At 45.2% G+C, this 26,303-nt stretch overlaps 2 protein-coding genes across 2 annotated transcripts; one reads left to right on the top strand and one right to left on the bottom strand.

Moving 5' to 3' along the window:
- The first annotated feature begins 419 nt into the window (after positions 1-419).
- On the top strand, positions 420-14,564 carry KLF11 (KLF transcription factor 11). The gene is made up of 4 exons (XM_066640120.1): positions 420-486; positions 6,303-6,563; positions 8,884-9,871; positions 11,870-14,564. Exons 1-4 carry the CDS (start codon positions 442-444, stop codon positions 12,163-12,165), a joined length of 1,590 nt encoding a protein of 529 aa, XP_066496217.1. The 5' UTR covers positions 420-441; the 3' UTR covers positions 12,166-14,564.
- Positions 14,565-16,969: 2,405 nt separating this feature from the next.
- On the bottom strand, positions 16,970-25,282 carry CYS1 (cystin 1). The gene is made up of 3 exons (XM_066609508.1): positions 24,929-25,282; positions 22,041-22,087; positions 16,970-18,627 (listed from the first exon to the last, which is right to left on the bottom strand). Exons 1-3 carry the CDS (start codon positions 25,247-25,249, stop codon positions 18,531-18,533), a joined length of 465 nt encoding a protein of 154 aa, XP_066465605.1. The 5' UTR covers positions 25,250-25,282; the 3' UTR covers positions 16,970-18,530.
- Between the last annotated feature and the right edge of the window lie 1,021 nt (positions 25,283-26,303).

Genomic DNA, 26,303 nt, shown 5'->3' with positions numbered 1-26,303 from the left:
AGGCTTTCCCTGGCTGGGCGCCGTTCTATTGACAGACAGCCGCCCCGCCCCTCCTGGCTCCGCCCCCGCCTCTCCTCGCGCCGACCTTTCCCCTAGTTTCCAGAGGGCGGTTCGGCTCACAGACTCGGCGGCCGCCGCGGAACGTGCCCACGAGGGGCCTTTCCTGCCGTCGGTCTAGCAGCACGAGGCCATCACGCCGCCCGAGGGAGCTGATTGGCCGGCGGAGGAAGAGCTCGGGCGGCGATTGGTGGGGAGCTTCCTTGCCTTCCCCTTTCATTCTATCGCCCCCCCTCCTCCCTCCCAGCTGCTCTGCTGGATGGAGTGTTTTGGTGTGTTTCCCTCTTGTGTTTTGGCTGCTCTCTCCCTCGGAGGGGGAGGGGCGGGGCGGTACTGGCGGTGCCTGGCTTTGTCACATCTCTGCTGCCTGCAGGAGCCTTCACCATGCATTCCTCGCTCTGCACCGATGAGATGGGAGATGCCCCTGCTGTGAGTACACCCACTGCGGGGTAGGGGTGGCTGCACGGGGGCCTGGCGGCTCCACAGAGGGGTCTGTCAGTGGTACCCTCCTGTCACTTGTCAGGGGCACCAGGGAGGGACTGGGAGCCCAAGCCTAGGCAGGTCTACTCAGAAGTAAGTCTCATTGTGTTCAGTGGGGCTTACTCCCAGGAAAGTGTGGGTGAGCTCTCAGCACCCCCTCCTCCCACACCACCCCTTTTCACACCACTTTCCAAGATACACAACACTGGAAGGGTGTGTGTCTGTGTGGCACACACGGTGGGAACAACCAAAGCCAACAACTTACCTTAGACTGCAGTCCAAATACTGCCACCATGCCAAAGTCATGGGTGCGAAAGATGCAGGTGTGCTCTTTGTGGGACTTTGGAGCCCACTCTTGCTTCCTTTCACCTGCTGTGGGTCACCTTTTACCTGGGATGGTCATTTTGAGGAAGCCACTTCATCCTTCTCTTGGTGTCACCCAATCCTATCCAACTTTCCAGCTCCTGTGTAGCCAGAATGCAGCCCTGTGGTAAGGGAGCACATGTTCCCATACCCTGAGGAGGCTCCAGTGACTGCCCCACATCACAGGATGCAGTGCACACCCAACTGTCAGAACTGCACCAGCACTGGAGAATTGGATAGGATTGGGCCCTGGGTTGCAAAATGAATGGCCTTTGCAACTTCCCCAGACTTGAGACAGTGACATTTCTAATAAAGGTGGACAATATTTAATACTAAACTTTATTATTTAAAGTTTATCTATCTCCCCCCTCCCCCCAATCAAACTCCTAAGGACTGGGGTGTACAAGCACCATGTGGGAGTCAGTGGGCTCTGTCAAGTCGTCAACTCAGTCCTGTGCATGTTTATTCAGAGGTAAATCCCACTTTGTTCTGTGGGATGGGACTTAAGCAGCATTAAGTGTGCATGAGATAGCATCTTTACTTCCTCTAGGTGCTGATGCTTACTCGATGAGTAGCATGCATTGACGCACACAGAATAATGTACTTTGGTTTGAGTTATCTCAGTAGGCTGTGGTCCACAGTTGCCTGGTAATGGTATGAATTCATGCCTCAGAGATTACAATAAGTTATGGGGGAGGGAGATTGCCAGGAACAAGCTACCTTTCTCACAGCTGGTGTGGCTAGGGAAGCATATTGCCTCATTGCTGGAGAATGGCTTCTTTCTTTACCAACTTTTGTTGATTGCGAGTGTGGAGTGTGTCATTTCAACACCAGGGCAATCTTATAGACAGAACTACCAGGTCTCACAGTGTATCCTAGCAGTGGCTCACCCAGAGACCACCACCCACTTGCTCACATGTCTATTTTGATGCATGACGTTGCCCTGCTCTTTCCCCCGCCCCACCTCTGATGAGCTATATTTGGAGTGGGTGGTTGCTGTGGGTCCCACAAGGTGGGAAGAAGCCTTTCCACCCCCTTCCCTCCCTCTAGAAGGCGGTCCTTGGCTTCCCTCCCTCCAATTGACATGGACTTCGCAATCTTGCCTATCTGCATTTTAGTTTCTCAGCCCATCCCCTTTTTTTCCTCTTAGCAAAGTAATAAAGCTGGTGGCTAAAGAAGCACCTATCTCAACAGTAAGGAGAAGGTTTGAGAATAAATAAAGAACTGGATTGATAATGTTCATGTACTCTTGGTGCAAGAATTGGCAGGTGGGGGGAGGAATTTCTTTGTGCTATTGTAGAACTGCAGTAGCTTTTTGTATTGTGTGCCAGCTCATGCGTCTGCAGTGTCTGGCTGAAAGGAGGTGATTTAAGGACATGCCGACAGGCGGTTATGCTTTTGAGTGCCTGTCTGGAAGTCAAATCTACGTTCCTTAAATCCTTTTTTCCCCGTTTTCTTTTTAAGCATATGCACTTATTGTAGATCTCAATTTTATCCCCCACACCCAAGAAAATAAGTGTTATGAATTGCAAGCAAATAGTCTTTTATTCCTGATAGTGTGAAATATTTTACGTGAATCTGTGTTGAACTCTAACGCTTAGTCCACCCTTTAATTGGTATTTTTGATTATCCCATGGGTTAAATGTTAAGGAAAACATAAAAACTCTATCATTTAATTAGGTCAGTTTCAAGACTGCTGATTTTACTCCCCATCCTTTCCAAAATTGTTCAGTTTAAGTACCTAGGGGTGAAATCCTAACCAACTTTCCAGCACTGGCATAGTGGTGCCAGTGGGGCATGTGCTCCGTCTTGAAGTTGGGAGGCAGTTATGGATGCCTCCTCAGGGTAAGGCAATGTTTGTTCCCTTACCGCAGAACTGCATTACACTTACCTCAGTGATGGAAATTTGGTTACGATTGTGCCCTAGGTTAGCTTCAAATTGCATGTTGGTTTTAACCATGTGGAAAGGGGTTTTCTGTGTGCCTCATTTGTTATGAAGCAGATTAACTCTAGGACCAATATGTGGTTCACATCTCTGAAGTACTGTTATATGCAACCATTTGACTCATTTTGTTGGTGCAGCTGAATTAACAGTTGCAGCTGGATGTTGAATGAAAATCTGAGATATTGAGTAAATTATACATGATAGTGTCTTGTCTGTCTGTGTAGCATCTTTGGGCTGCTAATAGGGCATGGTAACTACCTCTTGTAGCTATTAGGAGAATTGCTATTCAATTTGCTCATTTCACTTTCCCTGTGAATTTGGGCTTCTGAGTGACTTCAGCAAGAGTTTTGGAGGGTGCATTGAATGAAAATTAAATCTTGTGGACCTGCAAGGCTTTAGATGGGAGTCAGTGCAAACTGCATCCATTGTAATTATTTTCTGCTGAGGAATGGGACAATGCCACCAAAGTTTGTCAAACTACATATAATATGGTATAAGAAGAGAGAAGTATACTAAGTATAGTAATCTCTATCCAACACAGAGTAAAGAATCCTAAAGTTCATTGATGTAAGTGGGTTTAAACACACTGAAACCTTATGTTGTCTTGCCAGTATTATTTATAATAATCATTTTCCAAAACTGGAGATAAAATAATCTACCTCATTGCCTCCACTTCCCCATAATGTTGGAATGCTGTAAATGAGAATTGTTTGATCTGGAAAGTTGGTTCCATAAGCTGATGCAGTTAAGTTACTAATGGAAATGGTCCAAAAAGTCATAAGTTCTTTCTGCAAGTGAATGATCTTTCAATTGCACAAAAGAAGGGGCAGTTTTCACCAGTTTTGCTTCCCCCTGTCCAGCTCCCAGCACTCCTCAGGTTTGGGGGACAAAATGATATGTGGAATGTGGAAAGTCATTTTAATGACTTGGTGGTGCAGGTTGTGCATTCAGGAGAATAGTTTTCATGTGGAATAATGAGGTTCGTAGCCAAACTTTGCCTTATGCTTTGGTATTTTGATCCAAGTAGAACATTAACAGCCCAATCCTAACCAACTTTCCAGTGCCAATGCAGTTGCAGTGCAGCCCCAACATAAGAGAATAAACAGTCCCTTACCTAGAGGAGGTTTCTGTGATTGCCCCACCACCACAGAATGCAGTGTATGCCTCATTGGCAAAGCTGCATTGGTGCCAGAAAGTTGTTTAAGACTGGGCTCTAAGAAGCTGAAGAGTGACTAATTCTACAAGAAGGTAGACAGACAGATGCATTTGAATGGAGGACACACTGAAAGCAATCAGTGCATGAAAGCAAATAAATGTGCATCCAGCTGGTTTGCAGGTGACATGCATGTGATGAAGTTGCCTCTTACAGAGTCAAACCATTGGTCTGTTTAGGCCAGTATATGTATTCTGACTGTAGTAGCTTCCCAGAGATCTTTTCCCAGAATTGCTGCCTGATATTCTTCTAGCACAGGGGTGCCCAAACTCTGGCCCTGGAGCCACTTGCGGCCCTCGAGGACTCTCAGTCCGGCCGACAGGGAACTCCCAGCTCCCTTGCTGGAGCTTGTGCTGGCCCAACGCAACTGCTCTTGGTGTGAAGGCCAACTGTTCGACCTTTTGTGTGAGCTGTGGGAAAAGGGCACCCTCCACTGCTTGCTGTTTCACGTCTGCGATGCAGCAGTGGCAGCAAAGGAAAGGCTGGCCTAGCTTTGTGCGAGGCCATTTATAGGCCTTGTGCAAGGCCATTTATAGGCCTTGAGCTATTGCAAGACCTTCATTCATTCATATAAGTTCTATCTCTAATATAGTCATTTATGTAAATTTATTCAAATTTGAAATGTAAATTAATTTTTTTTTCCTGGCCCCTGACACAGTGTCAGAGAGATGATGTGACCCTCCTGCCAAAAGTTTGGACATCCCTGTTCTAGCAGGATGTTGACATTTAATCCTGGGTTCCTCTGCATGCAAGGCATGTGCTGTACTACTGAGTTACAGTCTCTTGACTTGGTTATGTGCATATATCTCCTTCACTGGATTAGAACATGGATGTACGAGAGTCGCCCTGAAAGTAATGCACCACATTTTTTTCTCAGCCTACAGTAATGGTACAAATGCGAAACTTTAGATATACATTATTTGAATTTTCAGGAGTGCGCACACAAATTTTTGGTTTCTTCAGACAGATAGCGTAGCTGCAGCAGTGTTTCGAAATGGCGTCTGTAAGTGATGTACGTTACAATCAGCGTGTCGTCATTGAATTTCTCACTGCGGAGAAAGAAACTGTTGGGAACATTCACAAATGTTTGTGTACAGCTTATGGAGAATCTGCAGTCGACAGAAGTACGGTTAGTCGCTGGGCACAGAGGGTGAGGCCATTAGAAGGTGGTTCGGCAGAGCTCCAAGATTTGCAGCGTTCGGGACGGCCATCCACAGCTGTCACACCTGACAAGACGCAGCTTGCTGATGTGCTCATTCGCGAGGACTGACGCATAACGACTAGGCAGTTGGCTCTGAAGCTGTCAATCAGCAAAGGAAGTGTGGATGCAATCATCCGTGCTCTTGATTACTCAAAAGTGTGTGCACAATGGGTTCCGCGCTGTCTTATGGTGGACCACAAATCTCTCAGAAAAAACATTTCTTCTGAGTTGCTGAAATGTTTTGAAGATGAGGGGGAAGCGTTCTTGTCCAGGATTGTGACAGGTGATGAAACCTGGATTCACCATTTTGAGCCCGAAACAAAACGACAGTCGATGGAATGGCATCATCCTCAATCTCCGCAGAAGAAAAAATTCAAAGCAACTGCTTCCGCTGGTAAGGTCATGATCACTGTGTTTTGGGACTGTGAGGGCGTCATACTCATTGATGTGATGCCAAGAGGCAGCACCATTAATTCTGAAGCTTATGTGAAGACATTAACCAAACTCAAGAAGCGCTTCCAGCGACTTCGGCGCCATAACAACCCAGGTGAATGTTTGATTCAACATGATAGCGCTCGGCCTCACACAAGTTTGAGGACTTCGGAACACATCACTAAACAGGGTTGGACTGTGTTACCCCATCCACCCTACAGCCCTGACCTAGCTCCCTCAGACTTCCACTTGTTTGGGCCATTAAAGGATGCCATTTGCGGAAGACATTTTGAGGATGACGAAGAGGTGATTCGCACAGTGCAGAAATGGCTTCGTGACCAGAACAAGGAGTGGTACCGACAGGGCATACATGCCCTTGTGTCTTGCTGGAGGAAGGCCATAGAACTGGACGGAAATTACGTGGAAAAATAGGGAGTGTAGAAGAAACATCATTCTTTCTTGTGTGTAAGTTTCATTGTGTTCAATAAATGTTGAAGAAAAAAAATGTGGTGCATTACTTTCTGGGCGACCCTCGTATATGATGATGTTATAAGTAAACCGTTGGCATGCTTTGTTCAATTACAGATGCTGTTAACTCCTTTTTTTTCTAGGTTGACATTGTGGACATCTATGAATCTATACGTGAACGACAGCGTCATGACAGTGAAAGGTCATCTTGTAGCACTTTGGAACAGAATGACATAGAAGCAGTTGAAGCACTTGTTTGTATGAGCTCCTGGGGTCAAAGATCACAGAAAGGTGACCTATTAAAGATAAGACCTCTTACACCTGTCTCTGATTCAGGTGATTTCTCAATGCCCACTGAACCAGCATCTGAGCTGCCCAAGGATTATAACTTTTCATCTACACTGGTAAGGAAAGAATTCAAAGTAACATGAAAATGCATGGAATGAATGTTTTTTTTTTTTTAAAGAAAGTAATGTAGATGTCCCTATTTAATTTGGTCTTTGCTATTATTAATATTATGTAGTACATGCTCAAATGTAGAATATAGTAGTGAGAAAATACTTGAAGCATGATGAGAGTAAAGTGATATGAGGAGGTCACCAATCTCTCACCCTGCTTTAATAGTGAACGGTTTTTCATACCAACAGAGGCATGAACAAGCCTCTGTTCATTTCATTTCAATTGGATTGTTCTAAGCATACTTGGAGTTTAGTTAACCTCAGCTGAAAGAAAGGTTGCAACACTTAGGGTGCAATCCTAACCAACTTTCCAGCACTGACATAGCTGAGCCAATGTGGTGTGTACTGCATCCTGCAGTGGGGAGGTAGTCCAGGGGTCCTCCTCAAGCTAAAGGCATGTTTTTGCCTTACCTTGGGGACTGCATTGTGGCTAAGTCAGTGCTGGAAAGTTGGTTAGGATTGAGCCCTTAATCAACCAATTGGCTAGGTTAATAGACCAACCATCTCCAGGTTCCTCCTCCAGGTTCAGAGGAAATACGCACCTGAAAACCAGTTACTTGGGAAGCAACAGTGGGAGAAGATTATTTACCTACATGTCCCATGTCTTGGTTCTCAGAGACATCTGATTGGTGCTGTAGGAAGCAGGGTTTTGGCCTAGATGCACCTTTATTCTGATCCATTAGGCCAGTGCTTCCCTAACGTACCTTTGTTGTAGCACCCTGGCACTCTGAAGGAAGTGGTGATGATGTGTGAAATGATTGCACAGTTACATCATTGCCTCTTCCAGGTTCGGAGGCTGGAAGAGACCCCACAAACATTGGTAGGGGGCTCAAGACAGATGGGAGGGTCTTTTCAAGTATGCAAAAACCTCTTGCAGCTGCTCTGCTCATCACACCAAACCTCTGGCTGCTGTCTGCAGGGTTTTGGCGTCACTACGGAACACCTGGGAGCATTGTGATGCACACTCTGGGAACCTCTGCATTAGGCCTTCCTTATATTCTTGTGATTAACAATACTTTTATCCAGTGGTTCCACTCAGGTCAGTGGTTCCCAAACTTTCTTTCATGGTGGCCTCTTCCCGGCTCTCCCAGGCACCTCTATTTTGAACTGTGTGAGCTCTTGCACAATCCAAAATGGTGGTAGCTTGGAGAGCCAGAAGAAGCGGCCATGAGAAAGGAAGGAAGTCCCAACTAGGGACATCCTAGGTACTCCTGTGAGTTTGCTGTGGCACCCTCAGGCGCTGCGGCACACAGTTTGGGAACCACTGCTTTTAGCTGTCATGCTCTTCCCTGTGTCGGGCTGCCTGCCTCTCCTCTTGAACAACAAATTGTAGGATTTACTTGGGGACCAGTCACCAAGGGTGGATGTGGGTCTTGTTCCACCTGTTTTCTCTCTAGGCTCACTCCCATATTCCTCAGAGTGAGGGGGAGGGGGGTTACCACAGCCGCATCCTCCTCTAGTCACTCCTAATGATATGATAATGGACATGTTTTCTTTAATCAGGAGTCAACCCTGACTGAAATCAGTGGAACTTATTTCTAAGGAAATAGTTCGTATTTTGTCAAAGCTGTAAATTATGTGAAAGGGAAGGTAAATTAGGATTAGCTATAAAACTGGCTATTTCCAACTCAATAACTACAGTTATTTACAGTGGCAATCCTGGGCCCTGTGCTGCCCAGGGGAAGGACCACAAAATGCCACATACACCCAGAAAATGACGCCTCCCCCATACTGACCATATCCTGAGGGCTGGAGAGGCTGTACTTGGCCTCTATGGCCCAAAGAAGGCCTTCTAACGCCTCTGGAAGGCCTTAAAAGGTCACTTTTGGTTTCCTTGAGAAATTGGAAGTAACACTTTAAGGCCCTCTGGACAGGGAGAAAGTGGATGTGGGCGGCCCTCGGTGCTGTGCCTTCTGGGAGGACTTGCACCCATGGACCCCCCCAGCAATGCTACTGGTTATTTATCTATCTGAAGAAAAATCAAGCTGTTTGAATCTCGCTATAGTTTTTTTAAAAAAACACTGTGGTGCATAGTATAAAACAATGTTTTTATGGGGTCTAATTAGCACTGGCTATTCAGGTTAATGAATACCCTATGATTGGTATTATCATACCTAAAGCTGAAGCGCTATGGATACTTAGGTGTAAGTCCTAAACACTAAACACTGTGAGACTGCTGAGTATGTGTGGCATTGCGTTGCACAGCAGTGTTTTGATGTCTGTCTTTAACATATTTTTAAATTTAATTTTTTAAAAATTGTTACAGTGTATGACACCACCCTATAGTCCAGACTTTATTGAGCCATCTACATCTACAACAGGGCTTTCATTGCAAGCCACGTACTCAAAATCTAGGACAATCAAGGCAAATGCATCCACATGCCTTATCACTCCTTCCAGCTGTGTTCTTGCTGCAGCCCAACCATCTGTCCTGAATATGGAGAGGCAGTCTAGCCAGAAGCCAGCAAGGGCTGAACAACCTGTTCCCCAGCTTTGCAGAGCCATGGCAACCAGCGTGATCCGTCATACAGGCGACAGTTCTAGTTACTCCCGCATTCCTGCGTTACAAGAGAAGGCAGAAGCAATCTTGGGCAATGGTGCCAGTTCCACAGGCCAATGCGAGATGCAGGACCAGAGACATTCCAGGGTTTCACAAGATGCTGACTGCTTAACTTGTGTCTCCCCAGTACGGGAATCTTACTTGCACAACTCAAGTTATTCTAAAGCTTCCAACAAAGGACTTGAAAGGCAGTGGCTTGCTTCACAGCAGACTCCTTTACTAAAGAACTGTGAAAATGATATGCAACAAAAGAGCATCCCCCTTCTACCCGCCCCACTTTCAAATCCCCAGGTGATCTGCCAAATGATCCCTTTGGAGGGACATAGAGGTATGGTTCCTGCCTTTCTAAAGCCCTCTACTCAGACTGCAACTTCGGTCAAACCCATCTTACCCCACACAGGCCCTGTTTCCCAGCCTGTTCTAATGGGACATTCTGTTCCCCAAGGGACTGTTATGTTGGTTCTTCCACAGGCTGCTGTTGCTCAAGCACCACAATGCCAACAAACTGTCATGTCTGTTGGAAACACCAAATTATTGCCCCTGGCCCCTGCTCCAGTTTTCATTGCATCCGGTCAAAATAGTGCACCTTTAATGGACTTTTCCCGGCGGAGGAACTACGTTTGCAACTTTCCGGGCTGCAGAAAAACATACTTCAAAAGTTCTCACCTCAAAGCCCATCTCCGTACTCATACTGGTAAGTACTGAAGGAAATGAATGTGCTGTGTCTCTTTAATGGTCCCCCCCCCCCCCCTGTAACTTGAGAATATTGAGATAAGTGCTTGAGATCAGAAAAAGTTTTCCTTGTTTGGTGGGTGATGGATTGTTCTTTAGGGAACACAAAAGGGAGCAAAGTTGTTTGCAGTCATTATTCTTATATAGATTTGGATAAGTGCGCTGCCTTAAGTGTTGGCTACAAACAGGATTTGTGTAGTAAAAAGAGGCAAGATGTGTATTGACTTCAGAGACATGTGCTTAAGAACATAAGAACAGCCCCACTGGATAAGACATGTGCTTAAGAACATAAGAACAGCCCGTAGGCCCATCTAGTCCAGTTTCCTGTATCTCATAGTGGCCCACCAAATGCCCCAGGAAGCACACAAGACAACAAGAGACCTGCATCCTGGTGCCCTTCCTTGCATCTGGCATTCTGACATAGCCTATTTCTAAAATCAGGAGGTTGCACATACACATCATGGCTTGTAACCCGTAATGGATTTTTCCTCCAGAAATTTGTCCTACCTTTTAAAGGCATCCAGGCCAGATGCCATCACCACGTCCTGTGGCAAGGAGTTCCACAGACCAACCACACACCGAGTAAAGAAATATTTTCTTTTGTCTGTTCTAACTCTCCCAACACTCAATTTTAGTGGATGTCCCCTGGTTCTGGTGTTATGTGAGAGTGTAAAGAGCATCTCTTTATCCACTTTATCCTTTCCATGCATAATTTTGTATGTCTCAATCATGTCCCCCCTCAGGCGCCTCTTTTCTAGGCTGAAGAGGCCCAAATGCCGTAGCCTTTCCTCATAAGGAAGGTGCCCCAGCCCAGTAATCATCTTAGTCGCTCTCTTTTGCACTTTTTCCATTTCCACTATGTCTTTTTTGAGATGCGGCGACCAGAACTGGACACAATACTCCAGGTGTGGCCTTGCCATTGATTTGTACAACAGCATTATAATACTAGCCATTTTGTTCTGAATACCTTTTCTAATGATCCCAAGCATAGAATTGGCCTTCTTCACTGCCGCCGCACATTGGGTCGACACTTTCATCGACCTGTCCACCACCACCACCCCAAGATCTCAATCCTGATCTGTCACAGACAGCTCAGAAGCCATTAGCCTATATGTGAAGTTTTGATTTTTTGCCCCAGTGTGCATGACTTTACACTTACATTGAAACCCATCTGCCATTTTGCTGCCCATTCTACCAGTCTGGAGAGATCCTTCTGGAGCTCCTCACAATCACTTCTGGGCTTCACCACTTGGAAAAGTTTGGAGTCGGCTGCAAAGAAGAAAGATGTTTTTATGAGACATAATTTTATTTATGTCCTGTTAGTTTTCTTCTGGGGGAAGAAGCATATGAACTTTAATACTGTCAAGGTAAAATCCCTTGACAGAGAATGTTACATTGCTGGGTTCATGTAACATAAAACCTTCATTTGTGCTAGCCATGGGACACATTAAGGCAATGGTTCCCAAACGTACCCAAGTCACACTGCCCTTGTAGCATCTTCTTCCTGGCTCAGCTGAGTGCCACCATCTTGCATTTCATGAGATCCAGGATAACAGTGCCCAAATCTCATGAGAGTTCGTGAAATTAATGTGTCTGGCTGAGCCAGCATCTTGAAATGTATCTGGAATAAAGGAGACTATGGCTGCAATCCTAACCACACTTTCCTGAGAGTAAGCCCCATTGAACAAAATAGAACTTACTTCTGAGTAGACCTGGTTAGGATTGTGCCCTGAGTTTTCTTATGCAGCTGTTTGGGCTTGTTTTTTTACCCTTCAGAAATGAGTCGTCCTCAGTTTTGTGGGCCTCAGCCCCTAGCAATTGCACATAAAGCTGCAGCCCTTGTTTCCTTAACCTGTTGTAGAAGAACTCATGCTCAAGGCTAGAAAGTGTAGATAGCATTTTATGGTCTCCCTGGTAACTAGCTATCTTGTTCTTGGTTCCTTCCTCCTCCTTCTTCCAGGAGAGAAACCTTTCAGTTGTAGCTGGGAAGGTTGTGATAAAAAGTTTGCCCGCTCTGATGAACTTTCTCGGCACCGCAGAACTCACACAGGGGAAAAGAAGTTCGCTTGTCCAGTCTGTGACCGCCGCTTCATGCGTAGTGATCACCTGACGAAACACGCCCGTCGTCACATGACCACAAAGAAGACACCTAGCTGGCAGATGGAAGTTGGCAAATTAAATAGAATTGCAACTATGGAGAAGCCAAGAAGTGATGGTGCTTTGAGCATGCTTCTGCCTATGCTGTCTTCTGGATAGAGAGCAGACATTTGTGAGAACAGACTTTCGAAAGGAACTGGGGTGGTTCCCAGCAACCTTGACTGATGTCATAGTTACTATTATTGTTTGCTTTTTGTAGATGGGATGGGAAATAATGTAACTTCTTTCGTCATCTGCCTCTTCCCCCCCCCCCCTTAAGTCCTATTTAAATGTTATGTTTTGTTTCTGTCATCTTTTCCTTTTCTTCAAGACTTTGGGTCACTTCACAAGCACTGCAGGAAAGCAAAATTTCTTGAAAGAAAAAATGTTGGCAATGAACTTAAAAACCAATTATGTCTCCCCTACTTGAGTCACAGTGGGTGATGGAAAATGAAACAGGGTGATTTTTAGAGGTTTTATACTAGGTTTTCTATATAAAATTGATCTTTTATTTCTTCAGCTGCAGACTGATCTTACAGTCATCTTTTGAGAGGAGGTCAGGGACACTGTTCTGAAACTTTTTTTAATTAGACCAATTCTTGTTAATTTATGACGATGATATATAATTCCTAACCCAGCAAATGAATCCACTTTAGGGATTGCCTGACATGTCACCATTACAGCATAGGCATTCTCTTCCTCTTATATAGATGGGTAAGTTACGTATGAAAGATTAATACACACAAGTAGCTCAGGACCTATTACATGTGAATCCAAGTATGTGTAACACTGTCACCAAGCACATGCCCATGTAGTCGTTTCACATGGCCAGCATTGCTTTTGAAAAGTTCCACCTTGAACGCCATTTCATGATTGCCCTATCTCCTGTTAGCCAAGAATTCTTAGCAAATACTGCACACATGTAGGTTAATGTTTGTGACATCCACTGTGTCATTACTCAAGAATAGGTTTAGTGGTGGGGATACACCTGACTGTCATCGTGTCTGGATTTGTCCTGTTGAGACAAGAAGGTAGGTCTGTAGGTTTGACTTGAGTTGGGTAAGCATAGTGGATCTGTCACCTGGTCATTCAGGTTACAGTATGTTAATATCTGTTCTTAAACAAAAAGAGTGACTTGCTAGACTGCCCCAAGTTTATAATTGTAAGATGAGAACTGCTCTTTAATCTGAACTTTCTGTACAGGTAATTTTAAAAGGACTGCAAGCTCCCTGTTTGTCATAAATATCTAACAGCAAAATCCTGCCAAAGTTGAACACTTCCTGTTCCACTGATTTAAGAGGGAGAACTAAGTACGCGTATACATTTTTCCCTTCATAGGGCTTTACATTGGTTGGATTGTGTTCTCAACTCTTACAGAGGAGCAAAAGAATGCTTTAAGGGAAAGAACTATGACACTGTGCAGTTGTGTTGCTCTGAAGAGGAGTTAGTTATGATTTGAGGTAAAAGCTGAAAATGCATGATAATTTTTATGTTTTCTGTGCAAATGTTTGGAGTCATGTCAGCACCCAACACAGCTAAAGAAATTCTTGCCTGCATGCAGATGAGATGGACAGGCATCCAGTATTCAATATTTAGTTGTTTGATCTCTGTCTTGTAATACTTGTGCTTTAAAATGAGAAGAATTTATAACACCTACATGCAGTAGGACGTTGCAGATTCTAGTAAGAAATTGTTCCAGGTTCACTTACTATTGAGTTAGAAGGGATCAACTTTCATTGACTTGATCAAAACAGAGCCAGCCATTTCTCTCATTAAAGTAACGTTTATGATGTGTATATGAATTAAACAGTGTCCTAGGTTGTTCAAATTCTTTCAGCATGGCCAATATTCTCATAATTTCAGGTATTATAAGCAGGATTCCTTTCAAATTAGATTAAATCTGTCCTTCCTAGTTTGTAACCTCTCAAACCAAATGCAGCTCACCAGCCATATATTTTGGCCTACCAGGTGTTTGAGAACTACCCTTGTTTCCAGAGCCTCAAGCTGATCGCAAAAACAGGATGTTTTCTGAGTCCCTAGTAGATTATCATACATAGTTGGTGGGCTGCATTTAGCCAGAAGTTGTACAAGCCTGAGGATGCTACCAAAACTGTATCCCAGTGCATGTATGTGTTTTGCTTTACTTCTGCTAAGGATAAATATTTTTTTAACTTGGTATTTTGAAAGCCAACACAGCTGCGGGGTAACATGCCTCTGAAGCAAGTCAGCAGGCACAAGGCCTGTATAAATAGCTTTCTATTTTTTTATGCTCTGTTAATGGTAAAGAAATGTATATTACACTCAACTAGTGTGTTAAAAGAGCCTGTGAGAAGATGAGCCCAGAAGCATAGATGCAGTGCGTACTTGGTTGCAGCAGTTTGAAACAACTTCTCTGCAACTTTTTGTGCATGATGCAGGCAAGAATTCACTGTGGTCTCCAGTGTAACTGCTTTGAAAAGGCTGCCCTTGTGGAATTTGAGAGCCAGATGTCACCATTTCAAAAAGCTTCCTGATTCTGTTATGGGGAATTATGGTCCATGTAGTAAAATACTGTGCCTAAGATTTTATATGAATAAACCTTGTTTGTTTCTATTCAGCATTTATTGTGAAATTCCTGTATTTGTGTGTGTATATGCAAATATTGTTTGTACTTCTCAAAGAGCTCCATTGTAGTTCTAGTAAAGTGGATATTTGCATATACAGTTTTGCTGTAGTTTTTGTCCCATCTTAACTCCTGCCTTATTGCAAAACAATGGGAAGCAGATGAGTGAGACTGCAACAAACCTACCAAGCTGGAAGTTATTACTATAGAAGTCCATTGTTTCTGAACAGTTGTAACAACTCAGAAAATTTTATATAAAAGAAAACATGTATACAACACTTTTTCAGTGTGCTCCTCTAGAGCAGTCAGGTGCTCAAAAGATAATGTACAAGTTACAGAGATAGAGGCATAAAAAAAACCACAGATAACTCAAACAAAATGTTATCTTATTTTAACTTTTCTACTAGCTCTAGATTGGTAGTACTATGTAGAGCTGGTTTGAAACTTAGCAAACTACTAAGGGTAGGGTTCTGCTAGCGTAGGATTCAAATTAGGAACAGTACCAGATTGTGGTGGACTCTTGAGCAAAGCAGGGTTAAGATCCCTGCTTGTGTGCAAGTGACTAGCATCTCCAAACCAAAGGAAGAGGTGGCATTACCAAGGAAACCTTCTAGGACTGATGCTTGAGATAGCATGCTTACAAAACAACATCTCTCTCACTGAATTTGAGTGCTGACAGGAATATAGTCAAAAGAGGAGTGTCCACCTACAAAAGAAATGTTTAGCCATGAGCAGAGTGGAACTAAGGTATGCAGAGTTTCATTACTTCCAGAATTAATTTTAAACTGGCTGCACGTGCATGTCTGTGACATTCTGTATGTATTCCATCCAGGGAAACAGAAGGAGAGGGGTGTATGCTGTTGCTTAAAACAAACAAGGAACATACAATTGGGAAGAAGATACATGCAGAGGGCATGGGCCAGCCTTAGGTAGCACTTTCCAGCCTGATCGTTTTCTATTTGTCCTGGCAATTCATCTACAAGAACTTCACAGAACTGGAAAACAAAGTGCATTAGGATAGGAAAAGAAAGCCTGGCTTCTCACGTTGGTTTGAAGTATCGCACCCACACTAACAGTTTTTCTCAGTTTCATCTACCACCCCACCTCTACAGCCAAGAGAGCCAAAAGACTTTACCCCCTGCTCTTTCTCACGTGTACACACATATGCACTCTCTCTCTCCCTCCTTCACATTAAATGGACATGGGATTTCTTGTACAAATACCTGGGGATCCACATCTCAGTGTGATGTGGTTCCGGCAGCCCTTTTGTATAGAGCAGTGTTTCTCAAACTATGGGTTGGGACACACAAGGTGGGTCGCGAGCCAATTTCAGGTGGGTCCACATTCATTTCAATATTTTATTTTTAATATATTAGACTTGATGGTCTAACATGGCATGTGACTGCATTTGGGGAAATATTACAGATCTGTACTTTTAACAAGCTACTATGTATATTCTTTTAATGATAGTCAATGGGACTTACTCCTGAGTAAGTGTGGGTAGGATTGTAGCCTAGGATTGTGAAAATGTTTCTGCTTGATTATGTCACTTCCGGTCATGACATCACTTCCGGTGGGTCCTGACAGATTCGCATTCTAAAAAGTAGGTCCTGGTGCTGTGTGTGTGAGAACCATTGGTATAGAGCAGGGCTGTCCAAACTTTTTGGCAGGAGGGCCACATCATCTCTCTGACACTGTAGCAGGGGCCAGGAATAAAATTTGAATAAATTTACATAAATGAATATATTAGAGATGGAACTTACATGAATGAATGAATGGTCTTGCAAGAGCTCAAGGCCTATAAAAGACCTTGCACAAAGCAAGGCAGGTGTTTCCTTCGCTGCTGCTACTGCATTGCAGATGTCAAGCAGCAAGCAGCCCTTGTTGCACAGCTCACGTGAGAGGTCTAACAGTTGCCCAGCATGGGCTCCAGCAAATCTCCGGAGGGCCAGAGACTCATTAGAGACTGGGGGCTCCCCACGGGCCGGATTGGGAGTCCCTGAGGGCCACAAGTGGCCCCTGGGCCGGGGTTTCGGCACCCCTGGTATAGAGAGTACAGGCTGACTAAAGAATTTCTTGCTTCAAAATATTACCAACAGAAGAAAGAGTCTTTGCATCACAGTGTGATTCCACAGCTTAGCAATCCTTGTTTTTAAAGCACCTATATAAACTCCCACTCATTTCCTGCATGATACAGGTACATCCTTATTGTCTGGCAATCCAAAAATATCTTGAGTGTAAAAGATCAACCAAATTTTGTTTCTTAAACATCAACACTTTAATTTGTGTTTTAGTCATTGCATGAATTGCATATATCTGCATAATAGAACAAGAAATAAAGGTACCATCCAAAGTTAAAACCTACATCATGTTAACTTGCTACTTGCGATCTGAGTTGCACTGTGAATATGTCACTTATGCTACATACCAACAACATTAGAATTTGCATTTTAAATCTGTCAAGTCCCATTAGAGTTTGTCTGTTGGTCATAAATAGTCCCCCCTCCTGTAAGTTTAACAAGACACCTACTTGAAGTATGTGTAGCAAAAAACAAGCAGAAATCAGAAGTAGAGAATGTAATCTTACACTGTGGGTATTGAAACCCTTTACAACTCTGGATATATTGTTCTGGTTCCTTTTGGTTGTTTGTGATAATCAAAAGGATCATTTTACTTATGTGATGGGGATTTATCCATGGGTTTCTCTCAAATTCTTACAGAGAAGCCCTGGTTTGAAAGTTGTTATTTTTTAGTCAAGTTTTGATGATGCAAGAAAGTTGTTTTGCCAGCAACAAATGTGCAGAACTAAGAGATGGTTCACACATTCACATTTTCTTCAATGCAGACCATAGTGCAGCTGCTCATGATGAAATGCTGGTGTAAGCTGGATGTCTGCAATTTCCATGGTTGTGGCAGAACTGTTCAGAAAGCTGCAGCCACAGCAGCTGTAGCCAAATCCAGTCTGATGCGCATTAAGATGTTCCCACATGAGCTGGGCTGCTACCAAAATAGATGGAGCCTAATATTAGGCTGTGGCAGGTGGAGCATGCAGGGCAGAGGTTTATAAAAGGTGCACTGAGCATGAGACTCTCTTGCGCTCTTTGAACCTGCCCATCACATCCAGAGCGAACTGCAGTATTCATACATCTTTGCAATGGCATGGAAGGCCTCTGTGGTATTGATTTCATTTTGCATGTGGAAGGCATTTTCAGTTCAGTGTCTGGCTTGGATGCAGAACTGATGTAAGGCAGTTTGGACTGTTTCAGAAATGGAAGCTGCAGAAGCGATTCTCCAAAATGATTACAGGAGTGTCCTGGGAAGGAAAAATGGTACCTGCCTTTACTTCGAGTTGAGCACTATCATGCCCAACCAGTGCCATGAGGACCTGCCTTCTGGGCCTGCCAGATCTTAGGTAGGACAGAGGGTTGGTTAATTCCTCTGATGATACATCACAGTGGGTCAGGAGACAATATAACTATGAAGTCAATATCTACTAGGACCACAGTTGTTCACTGCATAGGTCAGTGTATTGGCCTGTGTTGATCCTATTACCTGAAAAGTTCTTAGACAGGGAAGGCAAAGCCAAAACAAACTCTTTCCAAATAAGCACTCAAATGAACTCAAGAATTCTCATCCCCGCCCCACCCATATTTGTGGCACCCAGACTTTATAGCAGAGAGTTCCAAAGAAACATCTCTCTGGTCAGTGTTTTTCAGAGACCAAGGATTCCACCAGCCTCTTGGATTCACTCCCTCTCATTCAGTGTTGCCTTTCCCCCCTCCCTAAGTAAGAGTAAAGATCTTGCTGAGAAATACTGCACTTCAACTATTTCACATCCAAAGTGTGCGTGTTTGCAGTCCTGCTGGCACAGCTGTGACTGGTCTCAGCGACAGTACTCTTGCTCAATCGTTGCCATCAGCTCCTCCTCAGAGTAATCGTAGGAGATCGTGGCCTGCAGTTCAGGCTTCTTGAGTGGGAGCCTGCAAGGTGGGGCAAGGAAGCATAACTGGCATAAAAGAAAACTCAGTTGAGGCAAAAACTTTATTTTCCCTGTTAATAAAATGCTATTTCCCCTCTATTCTTCTTTGAACCAGACTGGCCTCTCATTCCCAACCTGCTTTTGAAATTTTGACCTAAGAATACCGTAGATACTTGCCTATAAGTCGATCCCACAGAAGCCGAGGGCAGGTTTTGAGCCAACAATCATGGAATTTTCTATGACCCTCGGATAAGTCGGGGGTTAAACTTAGGGGGGTGTCTGACTATAGTTTTGTCTGATTTTACTCGAGGCCAGATCCTGAAAAATAACCCACCACTAATTGTTACCTAAGAACTGTAGTCTCTAATTTATTAAAAACAGTAAAAGATCATAAAATACATTTTTATTCTTTTAAATTTTAAGGTGATGGTCTTCATCACCTTTTTGTAAGCACTATCAGAGTAAGTGCACTGTGAACAACATACCATTAAAACAGTGGTTCCCAACCTGGTGTTCATGTACTCCCAGGGACACTCAACAGGACCTTTAGGGGTACTTGAAAGAGAGTGGAATAATGGTAGAAAAAGGCAGGTCATGCTCCAGAATGCCTTGCAAGACAGGAATGCTTGCAAGGACCAGCAAGGCAGGAAGGGAGGTAGCTAGTTGGCTGTGAAAGCCCCAGCAATAGCTAGTTTTGGTCATCAATTCATGTATGAACCAGTGATTGAAAACCAGCACAGTAAAAAAGCTGAAACATAATATGGAAAGTGATCAATCACCCAGAATTTCTCAGCACACTTCTGGTGCAAAACAGTGCAAAGGCAGAGCCTTCTGTTCTTCAAACAGATAAAAAGAGAAAACACTGTGATGAATACATGAAGTCTGGGCTTTCACAGAGAGGAGATGAGGGCTTGTATTATTAATTACAAACATTTTGCTAATAGGACGGGTACAATGTATGGAAATGGGCTGCCAAGGGATATGCAAGTGTAAAAGGTTGGCAACCACTGCAGGAGAACCAGGAATCAAATCCACCTTTAAGGTGTCTGGTGTGCTAAGCCAGAAGGTCTACGTACAACATACAACCCATAGCACATAACTGGGAGTGTGCAATTCAATTCACAGCAGAGAGATGCAGATGCATATATTTGCAACCCTTTTTACTCAGAAGTAGACCCACTGCTTTCCATGGATGTTATTCTTAAGTAAGGGTGCATGGAATTGTAGCCTGCTTCAGATGGAAAGGAGGATTCCCATCCCGGTGTTTCAAAAAACAGACCTGCTTTGCAAGCATTTGCCAAGCAGAACCAGGCTGCAGCAGAAGGAAGGAGAATAAAAGGTTAACCAATTGCTTCTAAGGAGCTGTGTCTGCCTGATGCTTGAGAAGCTTGGCGCCTGCCTGCCCTTGAGAAAGGAAACTTTTCAGTTGAAAGGCTTTGCCCTCTGATTGACCTGGAGATCAGGTGAAGTGAGAATTGGAGCTTGATTACCTGGCAAAAATCTCAAGGGTACTACAGGCAAGTATACGGTATATCCTGCCTTTCAATTTTAAATAAACTTGGAGCATCTCTGAAAGGGAAATGTGTTGGGGAATTGGATATGTTGTTCTGGAGCCTGGGAAGTTTGTTAGGTAAAACTAAACAAACTGAGGCAACTGAATAATACAGAGAAATTCATGGATACTGTGGGACAGTGATGCAAAGAAAGGAGAAGTGTTCTGGAAAAATATGTGACTTTCTGAATAGACATGCATAGGATTGTGCTGCAGAGAGATAAAATACCATGATAAAATGAAAACATTAAGATGGAGCCTCTTCAATTCAGTGTCAATAAAACTGTATATTATACAAGGTGGTGAGGCTCTCTGAGGAAGATAAGTAAGACTGTATTGAAAATGCTTAAAAGGAAACCCCCCAAGTCTTCCTCCTCCATTTCCATTCTGCAAGAAGAAGAGGGCTGGATGAGAACCCAATCCTGAACAGTGTGTGCTGGCTTACTGCTGGCATGCACTGTCGCAAACATGCCGTAAAGCACGTTTTTGAGCCTTACTGCCAGGCGAGTGCCTGCGCTGGCCGGCACTGGGCTAGTGCTAGGCGGGTGCCTGGCCTCTACCACTCGGCGGTTGCACAGATTGCCACAGCACGGTAATTGGGGTGGGGGGTAGATGGGAAGAAGGTGTTCCGGAACGGGGGGGAGGCAGGCGGAGGGCAGAGAGAGGATGGAGAGGAGGTGTGGCAGGGAGATGGTGGGTGGGAGGCATGCCGGGGGGGGGGGGAGGCAGGTCCGGTAGAGCTCTGCCAATCCTATTCGTTTATGTGGGGCTCGGCGCCCTAATGAACGTCTTTACCCATTGCGGGGCTACTTCCCTTACCCGGGAGAAGGGGATGAAAGTCCCCTTCTCCCAAGGTGCCACCCTAGTGGCGCACAGGATCCGGCGGCAGCCATTTTTAGTGCCGCTGAAGCTGCGTGCCACAGGAGCTCAGGATTGGGCTATCAAGCAGCAGAAGGCTGAAAAAGGCAAAACAATTTGATGCAATAAAGATTTATTGTCAAACTGATTTCCCGATTTCCCAACACATTTCAAACAGTATAATCTCCACAGAACTATCCAGTCGCTTAAAGAAAGAAAACAATATTTTGATTAAATCCAGTCTCTTCCAGTTTATCCCACAGTCTGTAGATGTCTCCAACAGTTGTACAGTACAAAAGAGAGAAACAATCCACTCACGTTCAGGGGTCATAAAAAGGCTGCTTTCTCCACAAATCATTCCTACATATGTGTTTGCAATACACTGTAAACCAGTAGTTCCCAAACTGGTGAGTTGCGACCAGCCTGGGAAGCATGTAGCTCTGGCCCTTTAAGGGGAGGGAAGGGTCAGCAGCATGATCCCAGGATCACCTTGCTGCCGGTAGGGAGGGTTTTTTTTTTTTAAACTTACCTGAGGGAATACTTGCCTCTGGTATTATACCGGCCTGGTAATATTATTACCTGCTATAATACAGGCACCTACAGATGCAGGGTTCCCCAAGCTTCTGTAATAGTAAAAAAAGTCATTGAAAGCCACTTCCAGTTTTTGATTGAAAACAATCAATTTTTACTATTACAGAAGCTTGGGAAGCCCTGCAGAGGCATCTGTGGGGGTCCCTGCACCTCCCCTCCCGGAGACCGGTACTCCATCTCCTCTGGCAGCAGTACAAACCTAGGGATCGTGTTGCTGACTCTCCCCCCTCTCCCGCACACACTTGCAATGCTCACAACTTCCTTGCAGGAATTTGGGAAGCACTTCTGTAAACAATTACGACTGGACTGTGCTAAACAAATGAAAATTGTACCCCTTTCTGCAGTGAATAATGGTGATGTCCTAGGACCTAGCTGCTCCTCATGTTACTGTTGTTTGCTTTGAGACAACTTACTGGTTGGCAAAGTTATTGCTCTCTGGCGTGGATCCTGTTAATAAGACCTGGAAAAAAGGAACATGACAGCATTCAGTACTTTGTGACAAAGAGAGTGAAATTTAATCCTGTTGGTAAAGTGCATGAGCAAAGTCACTTCACTTAAGGAGGATGAATGCAAAAATGATTTTTAACTGCAGGGACAGGATAGAGGAGGGCCTCTGTCAAGCCTGCAATGCAGCACATCCTTTTGCTGCAGATATTAGGGAAGCTGGTAGTACAACGTGGTGTTGAGCTCTTCTCATATTAAGAGGCCAGTAGGCAGAGATTCCCACTGAACCAACCTTAAATAATATGATGCATCATTTATCTTGTCAAATAAACTGCTCTCTCAAGGAGAAAAAAAGCCATAATGAAGGCAGATGTGCATATCAGGACAGTTTTATGGAAAGATGGCTCCATGCACAGAGCAGGAGCAGATGTGTTCTTGGCTGTCTCCTAACAGTTGTTAAAAAAGAAGCAGACCTTGCTCAGTGGTGGAGCACACATTTTGCATGCAAAAAGTCCGTGGGTCAATCCAATCCACGGGAAGGGGAAAAGACATATTGCCAGTTGCTGAGTGGACAGTACTCAGCTAGATGGCCCAATGATATCTGGCTCAGTAGAAAGCAAGTTGATGAGGTTAAGAGGTTGGGAGTACCTCTTTCCCTTCCCTCCCCCACTCAAATTCCCTCCTCCTCCAACCTTAACTCCTATTGAGGACTAATGTAGACATGAAGGCAGCGTAACCTGACATGGAACATGTCAAATTCCTATAAAGCCATAGGGAGATTTAAAGCGCAACATGAGAGGGCAAGAGGGGTGTGTGCTGCTCTTACAACCACCTGCTTCACATGTTTTCCTTCTGGAAGCTGACTTCAGTCTCATAGCCCCACAAGGAGAGAAACAGAGGAGAAAGGGTTTCAGAGAAATGTGTAGACTGGGAAATACACATGACCCTATTCAGCCCCCACATGCTTTCAATTGCCACCCACCTCAACTCTAGAGGGATTTGGCAGCAAACTGTCATATCTAGTTTGGCCCTACACACTGAGATTCGGGGGATTTCCCATCCAAGGGGCTGATCAGGACAATGTTTGTTTAGGTTCAGCAAAGCTGCAGGTTCAGATGCTTCCAAACTATTTACTGGATCCTGGTTTGCAAATTAAAAAATATATACTCACAAAACTACAAAGCATGCATATTTGTGGTATGCACTATAGGTACAGGCAAAAGCCACAAGGTGGCAGTATTTTGTAAAAACTTACCAAAGATCATTTGCACAATGTATTTTCATAAAACTGGAGGTAAACAAAATGTTACAACCTACTGGACAGACTGTCATTCTAAAAAGTGGGTCCCAGTGCTAACAAATTTGAGAACCACTACCATGTTAGTGGGTGGGGAGGGCTGCTGGTTGGGAAGCACAGTCTATTCCAAGCACCACCTGAGCCCACTGGGACCAATAGAAGGGCCAACTGTGTAGCCATCATCACGCACTTGCAAAGAAAGGCAAGGACTGGTGATCAAGGATAACTAAGCCCAATTTATGAAGGTACAAGTTGGTAGCATGACTTCAGACATATGCCTGAACTGCATGGTGTAATGAAAATGCGCAAGATCCCTAGAGGAGATAGGGTGTGGTGTCAACAGTGGCCCCTTGCTCTGGCAGGCAAGCATAGGGTTAACCCCAGGGTTCTAACTAGCAATGGGTATGCTGCACAGCTGCAGCCACTAGAGGCAACCAGGTCATTAAGGGATAAGAGCAGCACATGAAGAAGGGAGTTTGGTGGGTGCAAAAGGAAGGAGCTGGGAGAGATTGAGAGAGCAGAAGCTTGGAGGGGAGAGATAAACTGATGGACCTGTGGACAGATGGATGAATGGACTGAGGATTGCTGGAACAGAGACTACTGGAGAATGGTGTGTGGCTGCCATGCCCAAGACCTGCTGAGGACCAAGGTGTTGCTGTGGTGGCTGGAGAAACTGCTGGAGAACCTCTGCCTGTTGAACAGGTGAGCTAACCTGGTGGTGGGTGCTGTAGTGCAGAGCTAGGGCCATTGTTGGGAAACACAGGGGAGCAAACCAGCTTAAAGAGGGCATAGGTTCTCTAGGTGAAGCTTGGACCAGGAATTTGGCAAAACACATTGCTATTAAGTAGGGTTTAGTACAGGGGTGTCAAACTCATTTCATACAGAAGGCTGAATAGCATTCATGATGCCTGCTGAGGGCTGGAAATGTTGTCATTAGGCAGGAAGCTATGTCATTAAACAAGTCATATCCAAAAATAAGCCTTTTTTCTCACTCTGGAACTCATTAGCTGCAAATGATCAAAGCAAAAATGGGCAAATCTTGATCATATTTCAAGATATGGGAGAGCCCAATTTTCATGTTGGTTGCCCTTTAAGCAGTAACACCTCAGCACAGCTCAGCAGCTGAGAGCCTGAGGGCCAGATAAAAAGCTTCCAGGGGCTGCATCTGGCCCCTGGGCCTTATGTTTGACACCCCTGGTTTAATATGAGTCTGGAAGCTGTTCAGAGTCCCACCCTGGAGTAAGAACAAGGTGTCTCTGAGCATGTGCAGAGTTCCTTTCTGTAACTCCTGGAACCACTGTCTACCCCAAGCACTGAGGATTAATGGGAGGTTTCCAGATTAGGTTTCCACTGAGGTTTGACACGGGAATGTGCAGTGTGTGGGGAGGCGGGTGAGGCAGAGCCTCCCCACAGGAGTCCTTTGAAAGATGCCCCCGCCGCCATGCGCTTTGCTTCAAGCACTTCCAAGCCATGCGCTTTGATCGGGTGACTCCGCCCACCGCACATCCCCGGTGTGACGCGCCCCCCCCCCGGACGCCTGCCTGGCTCTTCGTGCCTTACCTGCTGCCCGCTCAGGTGCACGCCGTCCCCCTCGCCCCTGCCCCCTGCCGGGCGAGAGCGGCAGTGCGCGGGCGGCGGGCGCGGCGCAGGCGGGAGCTGCGCCCCTTTCTCGTCGCCAAACTCGGCCAGCACTTCGTCCAGCAGCTCCGAGTCGGAGTCCGGCTCCCCGAAGGCGGAGGCAGGGCTGCAGCGGGGCCCGGGCGTGTCGTGGCCGGCGGGGGCGCTGCTGCCGCCACTGCCCCACCGAGGGCCGCTCCAGGGCCGGGGAGGGCTGCAGTGGCAGCTGCGCGTCTTCCTTGCCCGGCTGCTCCCCGTGCCCATGGCGGTGGCAGCGCGGGGCCAGAGCCCTCCTGCTGCTGCTGCGGCCGCCGCCCAGCCCAGCCCCACCGTTCGGATTCCAGAGCCCAACTGTTGCTGCGCCTTGGCGGGCGGTGGCAGAAGGGGTGGGAGGCTGCCTGCCTGCCTGCCTGCCTGCTCTCTCCCTTTTCCCCCTGGATGCCCCCAGGGTTTTTCTCTTCCAAACATGCAGTAGCAAAGCAAAGGAGCTGGAACTTCAGCTCCCCCCCCCCCGAATTATAAGTAAATAAAAGTTAATTTATTTTCTCTCCCTTCCCCCTTTCCTAAACCCCAAGAATTTGGCTTTTTCCCTTGGAATGAGGTGGGTGGAACCTTTTCCCTTGGAATGAGGCTGCTTTCAAAAATAGTTCTGAATAAATATTGGGTTTTAAAAAAAACAAACCTTTTTTTTAATAAAAGGAAATACCAAAAGGCAAGGCTCACAGTTGATCTCTCTGGTGGAGTCTAGTGAGTGGGAAAGGTTACAGAATAAATAGATTCCTGGGATCCCAAAGAAAGGCTGAGTCCAAAGTATTAAAAGGAGCCAAGGAAACTTGTGGTGCTCCAAAATATATTTCCTGGACTGCACAGCAGTTCAACTACTTGGTGTTTAAAAAAAAAAAAATCAGCCTCTCTGATATGTACTAACCAGGATAGCTTACAAAATGATTAGGTGTGGACATCTGGAATTATTGTACCGAGCACAATGAGTCGGATCTTATGGAGTCAAATATTACTTCAAGCGGTTGTGCTTGCTTTTTATTTGGCAAAGGACTGAAATGTAGGGGGAGGGAGTTTTTCCCTCTGCAGTTCCCATCCAGATCTATCCCCACAGCAGCTGTTTGAGCCTGGAAAAAAAAGTGCTGTTGGTCCAGTTTTACTGGACAGGTTTACTCAGAAGTAAGTTCAGTGGGGTTTACTCTGAAGTGAGGGCCTAATCCTATCCAATTTTCCAGTGCTGGTGCAGCTGTGCCAGTGGGGCATGCACTGCTTCCTGTGTTGGGGATGCAGTCACAGAGACCTCCTTAAGATATGGGAA

This window comes from Tiliqua scincoides, chromosome 1 (genome assembly GCF_035046505.1).
Source record: "Tiliqua scincoides isolate rTilSci1 chromosome 1, rTilSci1.hap2, whole genome shotgun sequence".
Lineage (NCBI taxonomy): Eukaryota > Metazoa > Chordata > Lepidosauria > Squamata > Scincidae > Tiliqua > Tiliqua scincoides.
This window is presented reverse-complemented; position numbering and strand designations above follow the sequence as displayed.

Bases quoted from the DNA above. Each gene is read 5' to 3' on its own strand.
- KLF11 (XM_066640120.1), top strand. From the start codon at position 442: ATGCATTCCTCGCTCTGCACCGATGAGATGGGAGATGCCCCTGCT. The intron at 487-6,302 runs GTGAGTACACCC...TTTTTTTTCTAG, and splicing joins AGATGGGAGATGCCCCTGCT to GTTGACATTGTGGACATCTA. The intron at 6,564-8,883 runs GTAAGGAAAGAA...AAATTGTTACAG, and splicing joins ATAACTTTTCATCTACACTG to TGTATGACACCACCCTATAG.
- CYS1 (XM_066609508.1), bottom strand. From the start codon at position 25,249: ATGGGCACGGGGAGCAGCCGGGCAAGGAAGACGCGCAGCTGCCACTGC. The intron at 22,088-24,928 runs GTAAGGCACGAA...CCTTTTTTCCAG, and splicing joins TGCACCTGAGCGGGCAGCAG to GTCTTATTAACAGGATCCAC. The intron at 18,628-22,040 runs GTAAGTTGTCTC...CCCACCTTGCAG, and splicing joins AGCAATAACTTTGCCAACCA to GCTCCCACTCAAGAAGCCTG.